The 20,884-nt window shown below is 42.4% G+C and overlaps 1 protein-coding gene across 1 annotated transcript; it reads right to left on the reverse strand.

The window, feature by feature from the left end:
• Positions 1 to 1,867: 1,867 nt before the first annotated feature.
• Positions 1,868 to 20,298, reverse strand: SERINC3 (serine incorporator 3). The gene is made up of 10 exons (XM_061437672.1): positions 20,146 to 20,298; positions 13,105 to 13,266; positions 12,364 to 12,554; positions 10,731 to 10,810; positions 9,940 to 10,077; positions 9,644 to 9,813; positions 8,753 to 8,843; positions 7,288 to 7,468; positions 5,417 to 5,644; positions 1,868 to 4,548 (listed from the first exon to the last, which is right to left on the reverse strand). Exons 1-10 carry the CDS (start codon positions 20,182 to 20,184, stop codon positions 4,410 to 4,412), a joined length of 1,419 nt encoding a protein of 472 aa, XP_061293656.1. The 5' UTR covers positions 20,185 to 20,298; the 3' UTR covers positions 1,868 to 4,409.
• Between the last annotated feature and the right edge of the window lie 586 nt (positions 20,299 to 20,884).

Raw genomic sequence — 20,884 nt, forward strand, 5'->3', positions numbered from 1 at the left:
ATCTTTTTTTAAAAGCTGGTAATAAATTCCTTTAAGGGCACTACTTTTGTGGAAAAAAAGAAGAACTTTAACCAAATGTTTGCTCTCTTATCTGATAAGGTACCAACCCTCTTGGAATACACTGACCCAGTAGGACAGCAGTTACTGCTTTCAGGGAGCTACTAATTTTCCTTCATTAGTAATGGGTAGAGAGCCAGCTGGCCTGGCCCCCCTACATGAAGCAGTCTCTATAGTTTATCTCATCTCCTACATCCTTTTGGGCCAAGGGAGACTGGGATCTAAATCAGCCCTGGATTTGTTTCTCTGCTTTGCTTCTTACTAAAGTGTCTGTGGGCAAGACACTAGCCTCTCTACATCTCAGTGTGATCTACAAAAGGGGAGAATCATCACCACTTTACAGGGCTGTGGATAATATCTGTTCCTTGCTTGGGACGTGTTGCTATTTGGGGGCAGCTCTCATTTTTCTTCACCTGAGGATGCAGGCACCATGTGACTGAAGTCACCCAGCAGTAGTGAGGAGCCCACTGAGCAGGTGGCCCGATTTGGGCAGTAAAAAGGATGGAGAGACCGACACAAAGTGTAAAGAGATGAACAGCAGCTCCCATTAATAAGCACGACCCTGGCATCTGCCATTCATCCACAGAGATCAAACACATGCCTCATAGTACTGAATATTCACTTTAGCCTCAATGTGTAAAAAGAAAAATATCATCAAGCAGGGACTTGGAATGAACACAAAAGTTGTTGGGTTTAAATTAGGTCTGAGTTGTGGTTTGGTCCACAACATCAAAAGCACGGAAAACCAGGTCCACAGCCATTCTTTGGGAGTATCTTTGATCATCAAGAGTTTTATTTCCCATCCAACAGAATGCCTAGCAAGAGCAACCTAGAAAGGGAAATCCGAGAAGGGCCGACAAGCTTTCTCCCAGCTCTAAGCATGCAGAAGTGGCAGCCACACTGTTGCCTTTAATGAATTCCTAGGGCACACGGCTGGCCTTGGAGCCAGGGCCCCCAGTCAGCAACAGTGGGGGACAGACAGGCCTGCCTCATGGCGATGAGGCACCAGGGGACTCTTCTAGAATGCGACGACACCATGAGGTCTGAGGATTCAAAATACCCCCTTGCTTTACAGTGGAATCCTGAGCTTCCCTAAAATACTGTTTTTTTTTTTTAATGCATGTGTATAATTCAGCACTCAACATGTATAATTCACTTGAGTCTTGAGTACACCAACCTGGACAGCATATTAAAAAGAAGAGACATTACTTTGCCAACAAAGGTCCATCTAGTCAAGGCTATGGTTTTTCCAGTGGTGGTCATGTATGGATGTGAGAGTTGGACTATAAAGAAAGCTGAGTGCTGAAGAACTGGTGCTTTTGAACTGTGGTGTTGGAGAAGACTCTTGAGAGTCCCTTGGACTGCAAGGAGATCCAACCAGTCCATCCTGAAGATCAGTCCTGGGTGTCCATTGGAAGGACTGATGCTGAGGCTGAAACTCCAATACTATGGCCACCTGATGTTAAGAGCTGAAAAAACCCTGATGCTGGGGCACATTGAGGGCAGGAGGAGAAGGGGATGACAGAGGATGAGATGGTTGGATGGCATCACCGACTCGATGGACGGGGGTCTGAGTGGACTCCAGGAGTTGGTGATGGACAGGGAGGCCTGGCATGCTGTGGTTCACAGGGTCGCAAAGAGTTGGACATGACTGAGTGACTGACCTGAACTGAACGGAACTTGAGCACACTACTGGCTGTCCCAGCAACAGGCCAGCTTTAACTTGCTCTTAGAACCAAGCAAAGCAGGGACTCTGCCCCCTCGGTTTTAAAAGAGAATTTGTTATTTCAAATTAATATCGAAGTTATCATCATGAGAAAAAAATAAAACCTTTATTGGACTCTGTTACACTTATTTTACAGTTTAGTATTGCTTTTAAGTGACATAAGGTGGGGGAGGGGTGGTACACGGTGATGTTTTTGAAGTTCAGGACCCTTAAAAGTCTTAATCTGGCTGGCCCTTCTTTAAGGAAAATGGGGTGACTGCTTTACACCGGCAGAGTAAGGGGCTATACCTTCCCTAACTGTCCCCCACATCCCTGGCAATTTTCTCTCTGAGCCATGGTATAAAGAACTGGTTTAAATGGTGGTAGTTCCAACAGTTCCTATCCAGCCCTGCTTCCTGACCCCGCACCTACAGCTCAGCTGAGACTGTCCCCTCTAGGCCGTGTCTAATTCTGTAAGAACCCTCAAATCTCACCTCCATTAGATTACGGCTGAACACCTCTGACCTCCGACTATTGACCAGTCTCATTTTAGCCCATGTGGAGATGAGCAGCTACCACCAGCATGCTTACAATGGTTAAGCACTTTGCAAACTAATTTTACTCTCTAAATGCTCTTCCGTACCAAGATAAACTTTCAAACAAAGGAGACACTGAGGCTTAGATGGCTTGTCTTTGCCTAAGGTTGTAAAGCATAGTATATACTCAGTAAATATTTACTGACCAGCCTGACAGAAAATAACAAAAGCATGCTTCCAAACCCAAACAGCCATCTTCAGAGACCACCTCCATCTTTCTTCAAGCACAGGTTGTTCCTCCCCTTCTGGTTTTTCTCACCATATAAACAGAACCACCAGAGATTTCAGGTGGCTAAACTAGCATCGCTCAGGATCGACCTCTCTCCCACAGCTAATCAACTGCCGGTTAAAACGTTTAATTACTGAGGAGCTCTCAGCTGTCAATTTCTGTTCTCACTTGACTTCTCTGTTTCAGATCTCCTAAGGACTGCCCCGGTCTCATTCTCTAGATCCCTTCTGCATACATCAGCCGCAGTGACTGACGAGACCATCTGCCCACAGCACTCTGTGCTCCCTGCTGCCCCTGCACAAGGTCCAAACTCTTCAGTGTGGTTTACAAAGCCCTTCGTGGCCTGGTCCCAGACCACTTCTCTCCATTAAAGCGCCACTGAACACGATGTATTTTTTTTTAAATCTCCCTACCTGTAACATACAGTTTAGTCTATCCTTCAGCAATGCCACTCCACTCCTCTATTCCTCTCATTAGTGAACTCCTAACGTTTCTGGGCTTAGATATCACTTTCCTCAGGAAGCCTACCATGACACTCCCCACCCAGCACCTCTCCTGTGAGTTCTCTGCGATTCCTAAATCACAGCACTAATTACAACACGTTGTATCACCTGTCAGCTCATTTCACCCTCTTTGAAACTCTAAGTCCAAGCTGGCAGAGCCGGTGTCTGTCTGTTTGAGGCTGTATCCCAGGCCTAAGGGGCCTGGTACAGACGTGCAGTAAACCTTCGCTGAGCACGCAGACTGCTCTATCCTTCCGTGTGCCACCTCTCCCAAAGAAGCTTCCAGAGAACGCAAGCCTTGTCTCTCATCTACCCAAGTGTCTTGCCCAGGAAAGACATTTAGTAGAACTTCTGAATGAGTTCAAGACTTTACTCACTGGTCAGACCTTAAACTTTAGAAGGAACAGGAGAGCATTCTGGAAGATGCTTTATAAACCTTACTGCCCAAAAAAGTCTAAAAAAATGAAAAACCTAGAACGCTGCTAACTCATCAAAGCTGTTAAAGAAAGGACCTTAAAAAGCGTAAGTCTTTCTATTTTAATCAAATACCTTTATAGTGCAAATATATTCACATGCATTTGTAGTTTTACATACTCGTAACAAGATAATGACATAGACTAAAGCTGCACCAGTTTTTCAAGTGAATCTTCAGTTTAACCAAACATACAAAGCGTTTATTGAAATTAACATTTCTAGCAAAGCCACAGGCTTGAATCAAGCAGCATCAATGCTGTAGTATAAAAAATAAAAAGGAAATTAAAAAAACTCAAGACGTAGAAGCAGCAGCCAGACCAACAACCCCTCTTCTGGGGCAAGACCTGCACACAGACTCCTTTCCCCAAGCACTGAGTTTAAGGACTGAACAGAGGGCCTGTATCACACAGTAAAGACTTTCACAAAAGAAAACTGTCATAGAAATGCATCATTATAATTATTTTGTTCTTTAAAGATACTGCAATAGAAATATATTAATGACAACCTCAAGTATCCAATATTTTTCTGTCTTACATTTTAAATCAAAGTTGTAGGAACCTACAAGTCTTAATAAAGAACTCTCTTCACAGCACAGCTGTAGTTCACTTTAAAACATAATGTTCCTTTTGCTCTCTATCCTTACAAATAAACATAATAGAGATATAAATGAAAGGTTCTGATCCTGCATCAAGCATTATTCCATCTTGCCCTCCGATATAAACCTGGATATAGTCTTATTTGCAAAGCATTTGCTTAATATATTAGTTGAAGCGAAAGTAAACAGTAAGTGAGCTTTCAGCAAAGGAGACCTTTATGAATTTCAGTGGTGTCCTTGGCACTCAGCTTCAGCTGAAGTCTCGATTGGTGAGGACAAGCGGAGCCACAAGGGTCCAGACGTAGAGGAGGAGGCAGACCCAGCTGGAACTGATCTTGACCCACACAGCTGGCCACTTGCTGGTCATGCTCTGGAAGTTTGCATCAGGGCTGAGAAAACAGCAGAGAATTAGGTGGTTGCTGTTGTTTAGTCACTAAGTCCGACTCTTTTGCAACCCCAGGGACTACAGCCCACCAGGCTCCTCTGTCCATGAGATTTCCCAGGCAAGAATACTCGAGTGGGTTGCCATGCCCTTCTCCAGGGGATCTTCCTGACCCAGGAATCGAACCCATGTCTCCTGCTTGGCTGGCAGATTCTTTACCACTGAGCCACCAGGGAAGCCCCTGAGAGTTAAGCAAAGGCGCTTAATTTCAGCATATAGCAGCCCCTCAGCAAAAGCTAAGAAATTCTCCACTGAAACTTGCCTGACACTCACTACTCTGTAGTCAGTTACCAGAAAGGACTTGATAAACTTGCTATTTTTTCATTTTTATGAGCAGGGGGCTCTGCCACTCAAACAGCTTTTATCTTTTAGCCTGCATGAAGAACTCTGATCATTCCTTGCAAAAAGTTCTTCAGGGATATCTGCCTATTCTACATACTGGTAAAATTCAAAACTGAAATGAATTTACTGAATCCTCCTTGCTTTACCAGATGTTTCCTTTGATCAGAATACTCTACATGGCCATCTCTAGACAAAGAAAACTCAGGGAACAAAAGACAAGTCAGATTGCTTTATGTCATGATTTTCTCTCTCAAGTTACTCAAGTTTGGAAGGGCTTCCCATGATTTTAACTGTAAGTATTCCAACTGGATTTTAAATGCAAGAGGAGAAAAAAAAGTCAGAAGTATTTCAGGAAAGTGTGAGCACTGAACATACTTTCATTATATGGGTAAAAGAAGAGGATTCTGAGGTCAGGAGCTTTTACAGGCCACGCCAAGGGGCAGGGTGGGCCTCCTCAGTTCTCTGCCTCCTACCTGTACCAGTTGGTCAAGGTCATCATGATGTACAGGGAAGCCGAGCAGAGCATGAGGTGGAACATGGAGTAGTTGTATTGCACCCCCTCTCGCTCGTTGTCCACTGCCCGCCGAGGCCGTCCATCTTCCTCATCGCTGGCACCATTGGCAGCCGTATCTCGGAGGATCACGCTGTCACTGCCCGACAGCGTCAGCTTACTTACTTGGCTATTGCTGGAATTGCGGATGCTGGAAAGTGATCCCAGAAAGGTAAATCAGAAGGGGGCCATGAAGATGAAGTGCTGTCACGAGCCTGTACACGTGAAGGTTATTTCTAAACTGCTCCTGCTTCGGGGACTGAAGGGCTTCTGAAGGGTTTGCTTAAAGTTCTGATCCTAACAGTTACAATTTGATGCTTTAACTGCCTGGAGGGGTTTCCCAAAATACACTATGCTTACAGTGTCTGCTTCCAGGACTTCAGAAGTATCTCTCCTTTGTTCAGAATGCAATGCCCGCCTTCGCCCAGCTAACTCACTCACTCTTTAACTCTCTAATCATGCCGTGTCCTCTAGGAAGTCTTCTCTGACGTCACCCCGTTGCTAGGCTGGATTAAATTGCTGTAGCTCCTTATTCTTCCTTCTGCCGTATCACTTAACCACTCCTGTCTTCCTTGCTATTCACAAGGAATGACCTTCTGGCAATGACCTTAGTCATCTATGCATTTCTAATACACAGCAGATACTCACTAAAAGTTTGTTAAATGATTGAATAAAAAAGTACATACAAATAAAGGACAAATTCCACACGAACATCTCAACAGACATTAAAAAAAATTTTTTTTGGCAAAAATCTGATACTTTTTTTATGATAAAAACTCAAACTAGAAATAGAAAACTTCCTCAAATTGATAAAGGGCCTCTATGAAAAAGTTGTATTTAATAGTGAAAGATTAAAAGCTTTCCTCTTAAGATCAAGAATCAAAGGAAATAAACAAAAATAGTCACAGAGAGCATAAAAAAATGAACATAGCTGTAAGCCAATAAAACTTTATTTAGAGAAATAGGAAGTCAGCCCAAGGGCTGTAGACTGCCAACCCATATTTTAAGAAATAATTAAAAAAAGAAAAAAAGGGAAAAAAAGGGTAAAACTACACATTATGTGTGCAAAGCTGTCCAAATTATGACAAATTCATATGTATTTCAGAATAGTATACTGTTATACTATTATATAGTATGGTCTCTATTTTTAAATTATATTATCAAGTGATATAAGATTATGTAACTATTTATAAAAATATACATAATAATATAGATACAAATAGATTAATAGATAGTAAGTATAAGCAAAAGAAAAAACTCTGAAATAATATGGGCCAAAATTTAACCACAGAAAAGGTGAATTTAGAGGGAGGACAATTTCATTTCCTACTTTAAACTGCCCTCACTTATGCTGTTAGTTTATATAAATATATCTTTGCCTATTTGTATTATTTCATATTTTAAAATTATTAAAGTATCACACACTATTAGATAGACAATATCAATCAATAAAAATGGGTGAGAGAATGAGTGCAAACTGCTAACATAGACTGTATCTGAGGTTTTGGATTAAATACCAACTTGAGCATTTTGTGCATAAAATTCTGCTAGTTGCTTATATTATTTACAATGATCATAAAATAAACATTGCCCTAAAAAAAAAGAGCCCAACCAAATTTCAGAGCCACTATTCTAGCTAATCTAGAGTCAGGCCAGGTAAGAGCTTTATCTTCCTATACAAAGGCGAATCTCTTAGTAAGGCTGGGGGAAATCATTTCACAAGAGGATTTACTGAACTTACAGAAACATACACTGCAGGGTTAACTGAGGCAAGTCAAGGACTTTGTAACTTACCTAGAATAGGAAAGGGAGAGAACAAAGACTAACAGCCCAATGAAATTCTCTTTATTCAGAGAAGGCCCGCTCTGTAACGGCACAGCAGGGGTAGGGGCCGGAGCAGTTGTATTCGCAGGAGCCAAGGTGGATGAGGTCATGTGCGTAATGATGCTCAACAGGCCAGGGTTGCAGGAACGATCTGACAATGAGAAACTGCTTTTTATCTTTAGGGATAACTCATGGGGGTCCAAAAGGATTTGAGGGGTGTGTTTACACATCACTCAGTCGTGGTAACAAAACATAATTTCAAACATGAGAATGTTCTACTTCAAAGAACCTGCAACTGGGCAGTCAGTAACACATCTGTGTTGCAATCAAAGACTTGGTTTTCAAGAAAGAGTAAAGAAACTACAGCAACAGAGTATTTGTCCAGTTTCATAAATGTCAATCTTGATTTCACTGGTTTTGAAGTTTAACTAACAAGTCTTTGGGGCTCTACAGTCGTGTGCTTAAAATATAAGGAGTTTACACAGGCTTAGAGAAGGAACTTAGAGTTACCGGGGGAAGGGTGGTGGGGAGGTTGGGATGGACATGTACACACTGCTATATTTAAAATGGATAACCAACAAGGACCTACTCTGCTCGGTATTATGTAACAGCCTAAATGGGAAAATGTACAACTAAATCACCTTGCTGTACACCCGAAACTATCACAACACTGTTAATCAACTATAACCCAATATAAAACAGTTTAAAAAAGATAAATTTGTTTGCAAAATAAGGTAGATTCAATAAATTTGGCCTGGTTATTAAAAAAAAAAAAAGGCACAAGGAGTTTAGCCCTAGTCCTGTTTCTGCACAGTTATACAGGAATACAACAAAAATAAGTTGCGTCATCATTAGATGGTCTGCAGCAATGGTTTTCCACAGGATACTCTACTGAGAAACAATCCCGTAAGACCTACAAAAGGAGATTTCCTGCAGCTGTTTCTTCTCAAGCCTGCACCACCACATAAAATTCAATTAATGTAATTCTACAAAGGGCCAAAACAACGTTGCCTTTTTCTGCTCTTAACCAACTCTTAACTAATCTGATTTAGTCTGGGGAAAAGCCTGGACCACATAAAGGTCCTTCAGGTGGTCCTTTAGGCTTTCAGCTCTGAACAGTTAGGAGCAGACATGGAGAATAAAATTTGAAAGGTAAATACCAAAGACATTGTACATTTAAGTGAAGTTTTTGTTTGTTCATTTGTTTGTCTGACATTTGCTCCAGCTCTAGTTCTGGCACCCACCAAAGGAGTAATTTCCTACTTTCTTTTACTCCTGGTGTGCATGGCACATCTTGTGGGATCTTAAGTTTCCAACCAGGGATCAAGCCTACACCCACAGCAGTGAAAGCTGAGTCCTAACCACTGCACTGCCAGAGAACTCCCATTTCTTAGTTTCTTTCCATCAAATGAATGTGCTTTTAGAATCTGCTTACCAGGTTCATTGGACATGGCTGACCACGTGAGGTACATGGTGTAGAGGGTGATGAGAGAAGACTGCAGGAGGCCAGAACGAGGCTGGTGTTCCTGTGGAATCAGAAAGAAAACAATGCCATAGGGACTGCAAGGGCTGAACTTTTAGAAGCGTACTTCCTGGGACCCACTGAGCTGTTATTGAGAACCTTCTGATTCTGCTCGACAGATCAAAGATGACAAGTAACCTTTCAGTTTAAGTTAGCTTGAAAAATAACCAAGAAAGAGGAGGCATGTACCACCAATTCTCAGGCATTTCATAACCCTGGAAATTCCTGTGGATCATACAAAGGCTTGGATTCACCACTAGTTCCCTGGTATAGTGAAATCAAAGCTAAGCTTTGCCCTTAACTAGCTAGGTAATCCATCAACTCTCTGGACCTTCAGTTTTCTCACTTTTAAAAGGATAGGTGATATTTTTTCATATTTCATATCTAAAAATCCATGAATTTTTAAAATATGGTATTTAAATGAGGAAACTCAGGAGCATGAGTTGTGTTTTAAATATTAAAATCATATGTTTCTAGTTCAATTCCCCTAAAATATCTCTGCTAAAGATTTCTAAGAATCATTCTTGTAATATAAACAATTTTATAAGGACAATAAATTCTCAAGTTACATAGTTTTTTTTCCCCTTAAATAATAGGGAAATTATTCATTTAATTATAATACTGACATTCAATGGCACATTTTATGATTAAGATATAATTATGAAGACTTTATTATGCTACAGTAGAAAAATGTTTAAGTAGATAAACTTGGACATAAATTCATATAAAAAGTTACCTAGGTTTCAAGTTTAGCATTAATTAAAAATCTCTCATAGGAGGAAGAAGCAGAAATCACAACCATACCTGAATTTTTGGATGGATTGACAAAACAGAAATCACCACGCAAAGGATCAGATTAAAACTGATGAAGAACTTGTTCTCTGTGCAGCCATCTGGTTTGGTGTAGTATGTGTACAGCAACCCAGCAAAGATGATTGACAGGATATAAAACAAGCTTGTCACAGACAGTAAAGCTAGAAAAGAGAAAATGAACATGAATGCTCAAAGTTATAACAAGCTTTTAAACTAACAAGGATCAATTTTCACCCAGTTTAATGTAGCATGATGCAGTATGGCTCTCATAGGGGTTTGACACCTACCGGCATACCAGCATTTTGGATTCCCTTCTTCCATTCGATTTACCCATGACTCATTCCAAGAGTGAGCAAAGTCTACCAACAGCACCAGCTGAATGAGGATGAAGAAGGCAGCCCCTACCATGCCAATCACAAACCAGGCTACAAACCAAAAGCACAAAGTTATTCTTTACCACAGGAGCAACATATCAGAACGTTACTGTCCAGCACACTAAGAAGGTTTCAAGTAAGAAAAGGTAATAATAAGACATATTCTGTCTCGAGCAGTACAGCAAGAGTATCACAATTCCAAACTCAAAGGCATTCTGTGACAAGTGTTCTGTCGGGTTTCAGACCTTTTAAAATCGATTCTAGCTTGTGCTAAGGGGAGCCCATGGTCTGACAATCCAAATGGAAAAGATATAAGCCCTTTCCTTTACTCACAGGGATATAAATCACAGTGGAAATCCACAGATGCCATATGATGCCACAAAAAGGAAGCAGGTTAAAACGGGGATAGTGGAGTACATGGTTACAAGTCCTTATGTTGACAAGCCCGATTAACTTCATATTGCCAAGTGAGAAGGGAAACCTAAAATATTGGCAAAAAATTAACATCTGGTTTCAGAATAGCTGAGAAGTGGGCTGAATGTCTCCTGGCTTTAATCAGTCAATTAATATCTTAATATTAGTATCAAGTCATGATAATTGAACACCATCTCATTTAATTACCAGTTCTGCAAAATCAGTAATGAATGCAGTCATCTGTAGAGTGTGTATACATTATAATTTACCCCTGTTATAGTGAACCATACCTGTGTTGAAGTGGCCTCCAGGAATATAGAAAGATCCAACCATGACACCAACAATGGCAGCAATTTTGAAGAACCAAAATCTATTAAAACATAAAAGTACATTTATGAAACGCTAATTTTTCCTTTTCATTGAGAAAATGAACTTCTGAAATGCAAAAATAAAGCCTTACTAGCCACTTCCAACATGATTGGGCTTGTTTCTTCATCTGACATGAAGCTACTTCATTCAGTATTTCACACAATTTGAGGACAAACATTAGCACAGAGACCCAATCATTCACGTTCATAAGAAAGAAACACATTACCTTAGAGTTTCCCTGCTTTAACAGCTCGTTAAAGAACTCCTCTATTTGTGGCCTTGCCTTCACAAGGCTTGTCTAAATTTTTTCAAATTTCATACCTTCCTACCTACAGCCTAGATAATATATCCCAAGACTCTTTAACCACCTCTATAGATACTTGCCTCTGATGTATGAGTTGCTACAGCAACGGGGACTTAAGCTGTTTTTCAGAAACCAGGAGTTAGTTTTTGTCCAGTTCAAGCTGGTTAAGACTGGTTGGGACTACTGACCCTACAACAGGGCCTGCACAGGTGGTTCAATGAATTCAGAGTGCCAAAAACTCCACCCCCTGATTATGCTAAGTATCCTGTTAAAGAAAGTGAAAGTGAAGTCGCTCAGTTGTGACTGACTCTTTGCTATCCCATGGACACCAGGCTCCTCTGTCCAAGGGATCGTCTAGGCAAGAGTACTGTCGGTTGCCATTTCAAGCTTGTAATTAAGATAAAGACCTGTGCAGAACACCGATTACAGCACCTGTTCCTTACCTTCCCATTCCCACAAGTAAGACAACCCTGCTTCTTTATCCCATAAGTTTCTACAGCCTCTGGCCTTCAGGGAGGCGGATCCAAGATGTGTCTTCCAGTCTCTGCTGCAAATCTCAGCATCTCAGTTTGGCCGTCTGGCAAGCTGCACATCAGGCAACTGGACATAAACCCCTTGTCCACAATTACAGAGCTCATCACAAGACCAAACCTGGCTTTCAGTCAACCTTTAAACACTACTTTGCATGGCAGTGCAGAAAGAAAGCAGCTTTGGAGCTGAACAGATTTGAGTTTCAATCCTAGGGCCAACCCTCTCTAGCTGAGAGATCTCAGGCAATTTCTTTAACCTCTCTGAAATACATGTACAAGAGGAACTGGGGATCAGGAATGGGAAGTGACAGAATATGTCAATCAGTGGCCCAAATATATTCACTATTTATTTTTCTGTATCCTGTCTAAATATATCAGGTACATGTTTATCTTTTAACAATAGAAAGAAAAAAAATATGTGTGTTTGTGTGTGTGAAGTGCCTAGTACAATGCTTGAACGGTTTCATAGGTGTGCAGAGAAATGTACGAACCTGAAGCAAAAATATTTTTTTAAAATACTAAATAAATAAATAATACCAAAAAAAATTCTCGTTGTCCACTCTATCTCCCCCGCTATACTGCAGAGCTCCAGCTGAAAATGACCTTGAAACAACTTCCCATGTATAACAGAAGTACTCTACTGCCTTCATCAAAATGGCAACATTAACTGCGAAGGTGAAGATACAACACCACGACAAGAAAACAATAATTCCTACGTACCCATTGTGTATCGCTGCTCTGGGATCTTTACTAGTTTTCACATTTAACATGAGCAGAGAGAAGGCAAAGAAGAAGACGGCCAAGGCAAAGCTGATTCGATACACAGCTTTATAACGAACCAGCACATCACACTCTTTATCCATAATATCAGTAATCCTGGTACTAAGTCCTTCATCACAGAAGCCAGGTATCTGGAACAAAAACATTTTAATGCTTAGGGAATATCCACATTTAAAGAGAGATTCGATTCCACCACAGAAAAGCCTGGATGTCTAAAACCGGCCACTTCAACAACTGCAAGACCCTTCTGTGGGACTTTTCGCTTTGGCTTTCAATTCACTTACAATCTTGTCACTGAACAATATAAACAAGTTGCAGTTTTAAAATAAAAGTCAAGTGCTCTCTTTTTGGCCCTTTTCTGCAAATAAAGGCTAGTCAGATTTATTTTTTAAAATTAAATATACTTTATTTAAAAGAGCTTTAGGGCCACTCTTTTAGTATCTTTTCCAAAGGTGTTAGACTAAAGATGTTGCTTCAGATACTACCTTTACTTTGGGAAAAGACTAATACCTTCCTACTCTGTTTTGACTAGAACTGAAATGTACGATCCCAACCAATCCACTGAACTTGATTGAGTTTCACAACAGTGAAGACATAAATACTAATTACAACTAAAATTTTTGCAAAACATGAAATAATTAAAACCACTACATTAATAAGGCTACTGTTACTTCTACTTACCTTCTTCAGCTGAGTCTCCATCCCCTCATGAAACATGATACAACAGACAATGGTGCCCAGGAAGAGGATGAAAGCGTAGATGAGGCGAGTCAAGGTGGAATTCTTACTGTTGGGACAGCAGCTGCACAGCAAACAGGACGCACCGCCACAAAGGCACGGGACCTGCAACGAGCAGAGCATCGCCACGTGAGATGGCCTGCAGCGGCCTCCTTCCCGACCTGCAGGACGGAAGACCAGCACACCAGGCTCTGAGAGCCTTCTCTGAGAATCAGAGCTGGGAGGAAGTGGTTAAAAGCATGAGCTCTGGAGGCAGTGTTATTTCTACCATTTTACCTCAGCAAGTTACAAAATGTAAGCTTATTTCTCCATCTGTAAAATAAACTCAGTAACAGAATCTTCCTCCTTCAGACACTGCTATATTAAATGAGCACTCAACACAGTACTTAAAACATAGTAAAGGCCCAATAAGTGTTGGTTATGTTCCCACAGACAGCATATTTTATTTAAAAACAATATATCTTAATACTAAGAAAAACAGAAACCTAACTCCACCTGCTGATTTCTGAGAATCCTAGCTACCAAATCTAATATTACAACATAAGGCAACATTACACAGAAACCCTTAAAGCAAAAGACTTTTGGCTCCATTGAAGAGTAACCCAGAGATTCCTCAAAATTAAACATAGAATTATCATATGACCCAGTAACTCCAATTCACACATACACCCAAAAGAACTGAAGTTTTCAAACAAAATTTGGACATGAATGTTCCAAACAGCACCACCTACAATTGTTGAAAGGCAGAGACTAAATGCCCATCAGCTGATGAACGGATAAATAACATATAGTATACCCACAAAGGGCAGAATATTATTTAGCCATAAAAATGAAGTACTGATAGCTGGTACAACATGGGTGAACCCCGAAAACATGATGCCAAGTGAAAGAAGCCAGACACAAAAGGTCACATACTGTGTGATTTCATTCATATGAAATACCCAGAACAGGTCAATCTGGAGACAGAAAGCAGAGGAGTGGTTTCCAGAGGCTGGAGGGAGCAGTGAGAAGAGAGTTGACTGCTAAGTGGATCCTGAGTTTCTCTTTGGGGTGATGAAAATGTTCTGGAACCAGACATATGTTATGACAGCACAACATGTGAATGTACTAAATGACACAATTATACACTTTAAAATAGTTAATCTTATGTGAACTTCCCCCACTTGAAAAAAAAAGAGTCACCTGGATCTTCGGTCAGCTCAACTCTCCTAACAAGCATTCCAGATGAGAGGACATACTTTGAGTCATTCTTCTATATGCCTGATTAGGAAACCACCTGAATTGCTTTGACAGGTGACATTATCAAGTCACATTACAAGGATAGGCTAATTCAGAATCATCAGCAGCAACAGCAGATGCAGACACTGGGGGATTCTGGTTTACAGTATGGCCCCAGTAATACTCTTTTATGAGATAATGTCAGCAGTATATAGCACCTAGCATAATTTCTTTCATAGCAGGGGCTCCATATATCACAATACCCAGTAATATCCATAATCAAAACAGCCATGGGGAATTGACCACCCAGCTCCAGTCTTCAATTCTTAACTACAGTCTGGGTCAACAGACCGTAACAGAAGTCTGTGTCTGGTCACAGATAGAGATACAGACATTTTACAGCTAAAAACAATGACACTAATTGCTTCCAGTTTATTTTGTCTGCACTCACATGCTTCTAACTCCTTTAGCTGTTTTTTCTCTAGTCAATTAAATAAACTAATAATAATTGCCCACTGTTTGCTATCAGTTGAATTATGTCCTCCAAAATTCATACGTTTATGTCCCAATCGCCAGTACCTCAGAATGTGACCTGATTTGGAAACAGGGTCACTACAGATATAATTTGGTAAAATGATGTCTTATTGGAGAAGAGTGGGCCCCTAATCAAACATGACTGGTGTCATACAAAGGAGAAATCTGGACACAGTTGAGCATCACAGGGAGAACATCATGCAAAGATGAAGGCAGAGATCTATAAACCAAGGAACACCAAAGACTGCTACCAAACCACCAGGAACTAGGGAAGGAGCTGGAACAGAGTTCCGGGAACCAACCCAGCTGACACCCTAATCTCAGACTTCTAGCCTCCAAATGAGGAGCCTGCCGAGGTCCAGCCCCGGCTGATCCAGGGTATTCGAAGGAAAGACGGCGTCAGAGATTTATTTAAATATTAATTAGAGATATAAAGAGTAATAGAATGATGATAGCTCAGTAGGAAAATTCAGTGGAGAAAAGAGGCTGAGTAGCTTGGTTTACACGGAAAATCAATATAACCTGTGACACCAGGTTAGCTCTGACCACGGAGGCCGCAGGCGCCCTCTCGAATAGTGGAAGGTGCCCCACCTTAGACACCTTCTCGAGTGGGTCTTAGAAGCCCAGGCAAATAAATGGTCGCAGAGGACCTCCGCGCTCCAGATGGAGACTCAGCTGGAAATTGAGGAAAAGAATAACATGAGGAGACCAAGCTTTGGTGAGCAAGGCCCGTAGCTTTATTTTCAACAGGGGCTTTTATACCCTAAGTTACACATAGAGGATAATAGGGGATGTGAAATCGTGCAAAGTCAGCAGTCTTTGATCCTTATCAAAAACCAGGGTTTCTATCCTGCAAATTTATCGTATACAAATGGTTTAGGTGATTTACATCATCTTCTGGCCAGAAGGCCTATTAACTTTTTATGACTCTTGACAAAGGTTTGTCAACCGTAAGACTTATTTTCTCTAAGAGTAATTATTTTAAGGTTTGGCGCCATCCTCCGAAGGTGTTAGATAAAGTTACATTCCTATAGGGCAGAGGTGCAGTGGGTTTACAACAAAGGAAAGAATTTATTACCTTAAGGGTCTAAAGTTGCTAGCACCAAGGCCACTACTTATTTTTTCTACATACCAACTATATTAATTAATACACATTCAAGCATACAATACAGGGGATGTGGAAACTTGGCAGCAAGCATTGGCTCATCAATGAAATCTTTTACTAGTTTTATTTTGACAGTTTCTAACTCTCTGAGAGGCTCTAAGCTATTTGAATATCTTAAGCTTCTCATGCCTCTCGAGGCTGGGAGACCGTAAACAATCGTATGCATAGCTGTAGGAGTCCGGGTAAACTTGTCAGGCGAGTTAGAGAGCTATCTGAGGGGTTTGGATTTAAACACTCCTAATTGCCCAGAAACTTTATTAATTGGAGCTGTAAGTTAACTCTTTGTCAGAGAGAGCGAGATGGTGGTGGCGGACAGCCCCCAGTAAAGTCAGAGGTGAGAGCACAAAGCAATAAAGTAGGCAGACTCTGGTTTTTGGGGGTAGATGCTCGAGAATATCCAGGGGGACTCCTGAGGCTCGATCCTGCCTTTGCGTATGCCGAGCCTCCTTCCTCACGACCTTTGTCATGAGTGGAGTGCCTGTCGCCGGCTCCTGGTACGAGCCAATCGATTTCTATTATTTAAGTCATCCACTTTATGGTCTTTTGTTATCCAGCCCTGGCAAACCAGTACACCTACTTACTTGTTTATAACTGTCTGTACCTGGAGTGGGCAGGGGTGACCACCTAGCATTCTATCTTTTGCACCTTTACACAACAGGTACTCAAACTGTGGAACAAACGTGTCTTACTGTATGTTACGTCACTCCCCTATTTTCATGATCTGTGTGCAGGTTGGAAAAGATTTCCAGACATGAGACAGAATAAGAGAAAAGAGTTTACTGGACTGGCAGACTGGCTGTTAGCACAGCGGGCCAACCTCATGACAGACCATGGAGAGCCACCTGTTAGAACAGTGGGCTGGTTCAAGGGAGAGCTGACCCCTTCGAGAGTTAGTAGGAGACCTGGGTTTGATCCCTGGCTTGGGAAGATCCCCTGGAGAAGGGAATGGTACCCACTCCAGTAATTCTGCCTGGAGAAGTCCACGCATGGAGGAGCCTGGCAGGCTACAGTCCACGGGGTCGCAGAGAATTGGACACAACTGAACAACTAACACTATCACTTTTCACTTTTATAGCCTCAAGACAAAAAAAATCCTGCTGGAAGGGTGGCATTAGGTGCTTGGTTAGGGTGCTAGAGGGTGAGTGTTAGGGTGAGTATTTGTACCTAATATGGGGTCAGGGAGCAGGCTGGTTCAGATCAGGGGGGTTCATGGCAACAGTTGCTATGGGGCTCAGATAGTTCCAGAGATGACCTTGGTGTGGAGCTCCACATCTGTGACCTTGGTATAAGGCTCCACACCTATTTCCGTAAATAACTCTATTTGAGATAAGCCGGAACCTGGGACCCTTTCCCAGAGTGCTTGTACCTGGACCAACCCTTGAACAGCAGAATACAAAGAAACTGTAAGGGACTAAAAATAACTGCCTGCACGAACAGTAAGATACAACAGGACCACAAACCAACTGCTACTTCTGAGCTGCGGAGAGCAAAACAGCACAGGGTATTGTGCATGGTCCCTGCATGTAACAACACCAAGGCGGGGGGGGGGGGGGTGGGGGGGGTGGGCGAGCAGACCGCTTTCAGCCACATCTCTTACTCAACCCACTGATCCGTCCCTACCCACATCCCATTTAAGGAACCAGCTCCTACACCCCTTGGGAGCAAGCAAGGGCACCTGTTGCTTGTTTTTTCTTCCTCCTGCTTGCCTGAAATTCTCGTCTGGCCTCTTACTAATTTGTATTGATTAAAGACTCCAAGGACCCAGGCACACTCTTCCTGTGCCCGGGTCGAACACCCTGCAGTCATCCTTGATGCCTTCTTTCCCCAAACTCTCATTCCATTTATCAGCACATCAGCTCTAACCTCAAAATGTATCCGGAATCTTGCTACTTTCATAGCATCCTCAGTTATCACACTGGTCCAGTCACCATTATCTCTCACCTGGATTAAATGCAATAGCTCCTATCTTGCTGCTGTAGTAACCCATTCAGAACCCTGAATTAGTATAAAAATTATTTTAAGATGAAGACATGTGAGATTCAAAAGATGCAGGGGAAAAAATGCCCTCTCAGAGCATTTCTCATCTGACTGAATGCGGCAACTACCATAAATTCTCCCTCCAAGAGAGTTTTATTGCCTTGAAGAAGATAAAAAGACCTCTGCACTCACATAAACAAGTACTATAACACACTTTCTTATCTCCTGTTAGTTCTCCTAAAAACCCATTCACCTTTCCTAAAGAAACCTCTTTGTTTTTCCCAGGGAAGCGCTTTCCTGCACCCCTCCACCCATTAAGAAAGGCATATAATAAAGTCCTATATTCTAGCCACTCTTTCGAGTTGTTCATCTCTGAAAACTCCTACATGTATGTGGGTTGCACAAGTACAAACTCTTTTTTCTTGCTAATTTGTCTTAGTTTAATTTGCAGGCCCGACCACTAATCCACAGAGAATCCAATAAAAGGTTTTCCTCCCCTACACTGCTTCACCCTTTCTTTTTCACCATCTATTCTCCACACAGCAACACTGTGTCAGTTCACATCATTCTTCTTTTCTCTAATGGATCCCCACAATCAGGAAAGAGTAAAAGCCAAAGCCCTTAGTCTGATCAATGGGTATCTACATGATTTGGACCCCTTTACCTTTCTTTTTTAATTATCCTTCCCCTCACTCACTCCATTCCCTGGTACACTGAATTACTTGCTGTTCCCACTGAACAAAAGAAATCAATAAACTATAAAAGTGATTTATAGGTAGAAATGCTTTGATGGCATCAACTCAAATCTCGGCTTTACATCAAAGCCACCATATGTTTCAGGTTTCAAATTACCATATTACTCCCTAGTTAATAACTTTCTTAACTATTTTTCCCTAAATCATATTTTGTAAATGCTGCAGTTTTGTAAATGTACTGTAAGTATTTGCAAAACACTTATTTTGTAAACACTGTAAAAATCAACTGGCCAGGATTTTTTTTTTTTTTTACTGTGACAGAAAAAAGTACAGCAGAGGCCAAAGAATTATTTCATGAAACTTGTATCTAAACAGGTGTATTAAATAAACCATGTAAGAGTTCTTATTTTTGGCAAGGTCAAAATACTGGAAAGCCACGAGGCCCTTAAGTGACCAACAGCTCTTTTATGTTCAACAATCCTAAAGGATGGAAAATATAGTCTGTCCCTAAAATAGGATAGTGGAATGAGCTGAGATTGACTCCTTGGCCAATTAAGTCAGTCGGGGAATTAGGAAACAAGGAAATGATGTCAAGGAATCATGCCCCTTTGAAGCGAATGTATGAGTGAACTTAGCATAGTCTCTTCCATAGATACCATAATTTTCCTTTTGCAAATATGACGTTTACAATTTACAAAGTGATTCAACCCATTTATTCACTTCATCCTCACAACAGCTCTGGAGGCGAGGAATGCTGGGATGATGGTCCTCATCTTAAGTGAAGCCAGAAAGAAATAACTTGTACGAGACCCCAAAATGTTCAGGCCATGACTTCCAATTCTTAATAATTATCCACAAGGCCTTCTTTCCCTTGAGCCAGAATCGCACCCAGGCCTTGGTTAAAAATCTCACCTCTGCCACATACTCTGTAGCTTTGACAAATCCTGTGCTATGAGATAAATATATTATCCACACACACCTCCTGCCCCCACAGCCCAAATAAATGACGCCACCCTAAGAAGGCGCTTGGAAACGAACCAGAGTGCCCCGGCCTAGAGAGCCCAGCCCCGGCCCCATCCCAGCTCCAGAGGAACCCAGAGCCGGAAGGCTGGCGGGGGCGGGGCAATCAGATTGTAAACAATGGAGACCTGGCCTCTTACGTTCCTCAGCAAACGCAGAAGAAGAACGGCCGCATCCGATCGCCGCGCATCGCGGATTTCACCCTGGACCTCCCGGGGTTTATATACCCTCTGCAACCCAGGGTCGGCCCCTCAACCCCCGGGCCTCCGGGGCCCAGACCCGTTCGGGGCTCACGGCTTGGGGAGCCCTGTCGCGCCACCCCCGCCCCCAGCCCCAAGCCATAAGACCAGCAGAGACACTAGACCCCGAACTCACCCAGCTGGCGAGGGAGAAGACGCCCAGCACGGCCCCCATGGTGACTCGGGTGATGGAAGCGGCCGACACCCGAGTTCAGAGTACGGTGGTTAACTGCCGGCTGAGGCGTCACCCAGAAACGCGACGGTTTCTCGGACCGGAAACGTGCGGCCTGCGTCACCGCGTGGCCCCGCCCACCAGCCTTGGGGGTTCGGGGAGAAGGCGGGGATCAACTGGCAGGGGTCGAGCTGGTTACATTCCTTCGCCTGCTGTGTATTCCCTCGCAGCGCGCTCTGTCAACATCTGGAGTACAGATCAGATCAGATCAGATCAGTCGCTCAGTCGTGTCCGACTCTTTGCCACCCCATGAATCGCAGCACGCCAGGCCTCCCTGTCCATCACCAACTCCCGGAGTTCACTCAGACTCACGTCCATCGAGTCAGTGATGCCATCCAGCCATCTCATCCTCTGGCGTCCCCTTCTCCTCCTGCCCCCAATCCCTCCCAGCATCAGAGTCTTTTCCAATGAGTCAACTCTTCGCATAAGGTGGCCAAAGTACTGGAGTTTCAGCTTTAGCATCATTCCTTCCAAAGAAATCCCACGGCTGATCTCCTTCAGAATGGACTGGTTGGATCTCCTTGCAGTCCAAGGGACTCTCAAGAGTCTTCTCCAACACCACAGTTCAAAAGCATCAATTCTTCGGCGCTCAGCCTTCTTCACAGTCCAACTCTCACATCCATACATGACCACAGGAAAAACC

The sequence above is a fragment of the Bos javanicus genome, chromosome 13 (assembly GCF_032452875.1).
Source record: "Bos javanicus breed banteng chromosome 13, ARS-OSU_banteng_1.0, whole genome shotgun sequence".
Lineage (NCBI taxonomy): Eukaryota > Metazoa > Chordata > Mammalia > Artiodactyla > Bovidae > Bos > Bos javanicus.

What these genes read in the sequence shown, in the direction of transcription:
- SERINC3 (XM_061437672.1), bottom strand. Translation starts at nt 20,184, where the DNA reads ATGGGGGCCGTGCTGGGCGTCTTCTCCCTCGCCAGCTGG. An exon ending in TGGAGGCCACTTCAACACAG is followed by an intron (nt 10,078 to 10,730) that starts GTATGGTTCACT and finishes TTTGGTTTGTAG; the next exon opens with CCTGGTTTGTGATTGGCATG. An exon ending in ACCTTGACCAACTGGTACAG is followed by an intron (nt 4,549 to 5,416) that starts GTAGGAGGCAGA and finishes CTGTTTTCTCAG; the next exon opens with CCCTGATGCAAACTTCCAGA.